Below are 4266 nucleotides of genomic sequence, written 5' to 3' on the forward strand. Positions count from 1 at the left end.
TTTTTTATTATTTATTAAAATCTTGAAGTTATAACTTCACACGGGAGAATAACTCGCTTCGTTACGTAACGCATAACGTAACGTTAGATAAGTGTCAGGTTGAACACCTTTTATTGATTGTGCATGTTTTCAAGATTCTTGATTGTATTTAAATATTTTGTGAATTTATTTTTCCATTCTTTCAAAAATTCTCATTCATAAAGTATTTCAATGCTATAACACTAAAAGTTTAAATGTTGTGTTTCCTAACTACAACATAAATCTCTTACGCGTGACGTGCGCGCGCGCAGAACATGAACGAGTGCGCGACGTGCGACGCGCACGGGCGCAGCGGGCTGCTGAGCACGTACATCCAGTACCAGTGCCGCGTGCCGCGCCCCGCGCTCTCCGACACCGACGTCGGCCTGCCGCTGCCGCCCTCTGGTGACTAGCCTCCTCATCTATACTCCATACATATAATCATACAGTCCAGAGCATTTCTGTACATACAGTATTTTTTAAAAGAGTAAAATTAAGAGTGTGTGCAATTTGGTATGTGCTATGCACACCAAAATGATCTGATTGTCTTTTTGTATCCGCGTCCGTCACGTGAAAAGTACGGGACTGTTTTGCCTTTTTTTTGCTAAAATAAACAGTTGACGAGATACAAGCATTAAAGTCGTATAAAATACATAACATTACATTAGTTTAATTGACTTTAGTGGTCCCATACATGTTCCGCTGGAACACAGCCTCCTATGAGGGTTCAGGCTGTAATCCGCGACGCTGGCTATATTTTTTAAGTCCGAGGTCCTTACCACAGAGTCAACACCGCTCTCTGCTATATATCTAACATACTTTATTGATCATATTCACCTAATAAATACTCTGTATGCTTCTAGGTGTGACACTAAATACATTATTTTATTATTTTCATAAAAAGCTAAAATTGTATTTTAAATTATTGGTATTTTAAAGGAAAACCATTCTTACAATACATATACAATTATCTCAATATGATATGAAAAAGTAAATTAACTTTTACGTTTATTTATTTTCAGTAATGACTGACGGTTCGTGCAAAATCTTGCACGAAGAAATAGCTCTGCAATGGGTCGTTGCCAGTGGAGTAACGCGGGACTTGGCTATGAGTAACTCTTGGTAAGTATTTTTTCGTGTTTTTTATAGGTGTCCAATAATAATATAATTTCGAGCCAAAATAGTAATCCATTTTGGCTCGAAGGACCAGATCATTAGTCTCCGATTGTATTGAGAGATTACTGTGCTTGAAAAAAAGTAATTTTATCATTATCAACATTTGATCAAGTACAGATTCTTGGTTCTGTTTTTTTTCTCCAAAAATTTCATTTACATGTATATAACAAATAGATTTTCCACCGGGTGACCCCAATATCTGTACTAATATTATGAATGGGAAAGATTTGTTTTCAACGTTTTCACATCAAAACTAATGGATCGATTTCAAAAATTCCTCCTCCATTAGACAGTTGCAACTTCACTGAGTGACAATGACTATATATGTAATACGGGCGAAGCCGGGGCCAACAAATAGTACAAACTGTTCATTAATATCGTTAATATATGGATCCTGTTCTATTTAATTATTTAAATTTTTGTTTCATATTGTAAATTGTATTCAACTCTCCCCCAATAAATATCCCTCCACCCATAGGACGCTGTTCGAGCTGATGGTGAAGTCCATGGTGGAGTACCTGTACTGGAGCGGCGCGCACGAGGCGCCGCGCAAGGCGCGCTTCCCGGAGCACTTCACGGATGACGTGTCTACACTTGTCACTAATGTCACTGCTGAGATTATTGCCAAGTACGTGGGAGGACAGGACATAATGGGGGGAGGGGCGGGGAGTGATCTGGGAGGACTGTTGACTGACTCATCTTCCTTGGCATAATGTTGATTGGCAAAGTATTTTCTAGGACGATATTTGGATTACGCAAAGAATGCCAAGTAACTGGCGTATTGATTGTTTTGTTTTGTTGATTATACATAAAACTATGAACGAATTAAGCAACCAAGTTCCGTAATGAATAATATCTATAAACATCTTTACGAATAAAATGCTCACTTTTTTACATATCTCTTTGTAGGAACTTGTAAAAAATCCATCTACATAACTCCTTAAACATTTATTTGGCTTATTGTTTGTTTGGTTTACAAGAAATTGGTATCATGAACATATTTCTCCATGAAATTCTGTAATGTATTAAGGCACTGAGTAAAAATTCAATACGCTTTATAAATTATCTGATAGAACGATAGTCGACAGTCCAACTTTAAATACTCTCTATTCATATATATCCCTTCGTATGGACATGTAATAAAATCCATCTAGATACATGCTTATCATAAAAATATATATCTTTTAGATACGGCAAGAACAGCCGCCTCACGCAGAGCCTCAACAACAGCCTGGCGTTCTTCCTGTTCGACTTGCTCAGCATCATGGACCGTGGATACGTGTTCAATCTCATCCGGGGTTACCACAAACAGATGTCCGCCAAGATCTCCTCCGTGCCCGATGCTGTGCCATTGGTGCATTATAAGGTACTTTTCCCAATTCTTATTACGTCTTTGAACACGGTATGTGGGCGAGATTGCAAAGGAAATTCAGTACAATTTTCTTTCTGTTTTTCTGTTAAATGTATAGCTATGTTTACTTTATGACTTAAATACTTGGTAGGTACGATACAACTTATTTATCTTTTGTATTTTATTTTATTTAAATTTATTGTGTGTGTTAGTGTAGTAATTGTGGGGAGGCTGGGGGTTTAAAAACAATTGATGTATTTTTTTATCACTTAAATATTGAGCTCGCTACAAGCGTCGTAAGTCAATAACCGATTTGTACCAGCTGTCGTTCCTGCGCATCGTGTGCTCGCACGAGCACTACGTGTCGCTGTGCCTGCCGGCGGGCGGGGGCGCGGGCGGGGGCGCGGGGGCGCGCGCCAGCTCGCCGGCGCCCTCGCTGCGCTCCTCCGCCTCGTCGGACGGCCGCGCCGCCGGCCTGTCCCCCGACTTCCGCTCCAGGCACTACCTCGTGGGGCTGCTGCTGTCCGACCTCACCGCGGCGCTCGAGCTGCAGTGAGTTATTACAATAAAAACAGCTGATATATCTCTCACGGTTATCTTTCTTCTTCGTTTTCACACTATTTTACCGAATAATGAAAAGCATAGTACTACCATTTTGGACACGATCTTAAATTTACAATTTAATCACGAATCACACACTCACAACTAGTTACACTACAACAACATATTAATACAAAATTAGAACAAGATAATAATTACAATGCGACCATTAATTTCCTCTCATACATCGTAGCCTATGTTACTACTGCGTACTGTAGCATTTCCTACCCCTACCTACCTCCACCCCTGGGCTGCAAGAGTACCTTCACAAAGGAGAACCGGTCACTTACAGGAGCCCCGTGCTGCAGTGCGCGGCGGTGGGCGCGGTGCTGTCGCTGCTGGCGGCGCACGACGCGGACGCGCGGCTGGCGCCGGCCGCGCTGCGCGCGCGCGTGGCCGCGCTCTACCTGCCGCTGCTGGCCATCGTGCTGGACGCGCAGCCGCAGCTCTACCGCGGCTTCGACGCCAGCAAGGGTGAGCCTAATGCTCCACAGCTTTCGGAAATTTTTAACTCTCCAGTAAAGAGACGTCTGAAAACAATTTAGGGTAAAATAATGTCGGTTACTCCAAAGTTAAAAAAAGAGAATCGTTGTTATGAATAAATAAGTCTTTTAAAATTATCAATCACATATTCAGTGGAATTCAAAGCCTGCTATAAATGTAACAGTTCCATATCATATTTCTGGGTTGTTTATAGAAATAATTCAACTGGATGGTGATCTGGGACAGTTGGGCAGTTTATATCCTGCATCTTCGCCGGAAGGAGATTTCAAGCAGGTAGCAATACATTATATTTATATTTATGATATTAGACCAACATTTTTCCCAAAATATTATAAAATACTTATTTCATAAATAGCTGTCGGAACAGAATCGTCAAATTACTAAGTACAAGTCCCTTATACGCCTAAGAGTGTCACGTTTCAGATGTATTTCCGTATTGTAAAATGTAACATTGCAGAACGGGCGGCCGCCGTTCAACAGCGAGACGAGCCGCAACCTGCTGGTGTGCCTGGTGTGGGTGCTGAAGTGGGCCGAGCGCGCCGCGCTCAGCGCCGCCGTGGCCGACCTGCCGCCCGCCCGCCTGCACGCGCTCTTCGCGCTCATCGACCTCTGCTTCA

General features: G+C 42.0%; 1 protein-coding gene across 1 annotated transcript in view; it reads left to right on the top strand.

Annotated features, from left to right (window-relative positions):
* LOC119837982 (dedicator of cytokinesis protein 7) overlaps positions 1-4266 on the top strand; it is a 23319-nt gene that overhangs the window by 8270 nt on the left and 10783 nt on the right. The window contains exons 15-22 of the mRNA XM_038363830.1: positions 291-423; positions 1041-1140; positions 1673-1822; positions 2383-2560; positions 2868-3097; positions 3438-3619; positions 3843-3922; positions 4107-4266. Coding sequence (XP_038219758.1) covers positions 291-423; positions 1041-1140; positions 1673-1822; positions 2383-2560; positions 2868-3097; positions 3438-3619; positions 3843-3922; positions 4107-4266 — 1213 coding nt within the window. The remainder of the gene's footprint in view (positions 1-290; positions 424-1040; positions 1141-1672; positions 1823-2382; positions 2561-2867; positions 3098-3437; positions 3620-3842; positions 3923-4106) is intronic.

Source organism: Zerene cesonia, chromosome 1, assembly GCF_012273895.1.
Source record: "Zerene cesonia ecotype Mississippi chromosome 1, Zerene_cesonia_1.1, whole genome shotgun sequence".
In the NCBI taxonomy this organism is placed as follows: Eukaryota; Metazoa; Arthropoda; class Insecta; order Lepidoptera; family Pieridae; genus Zerene; species Zerene cesonia.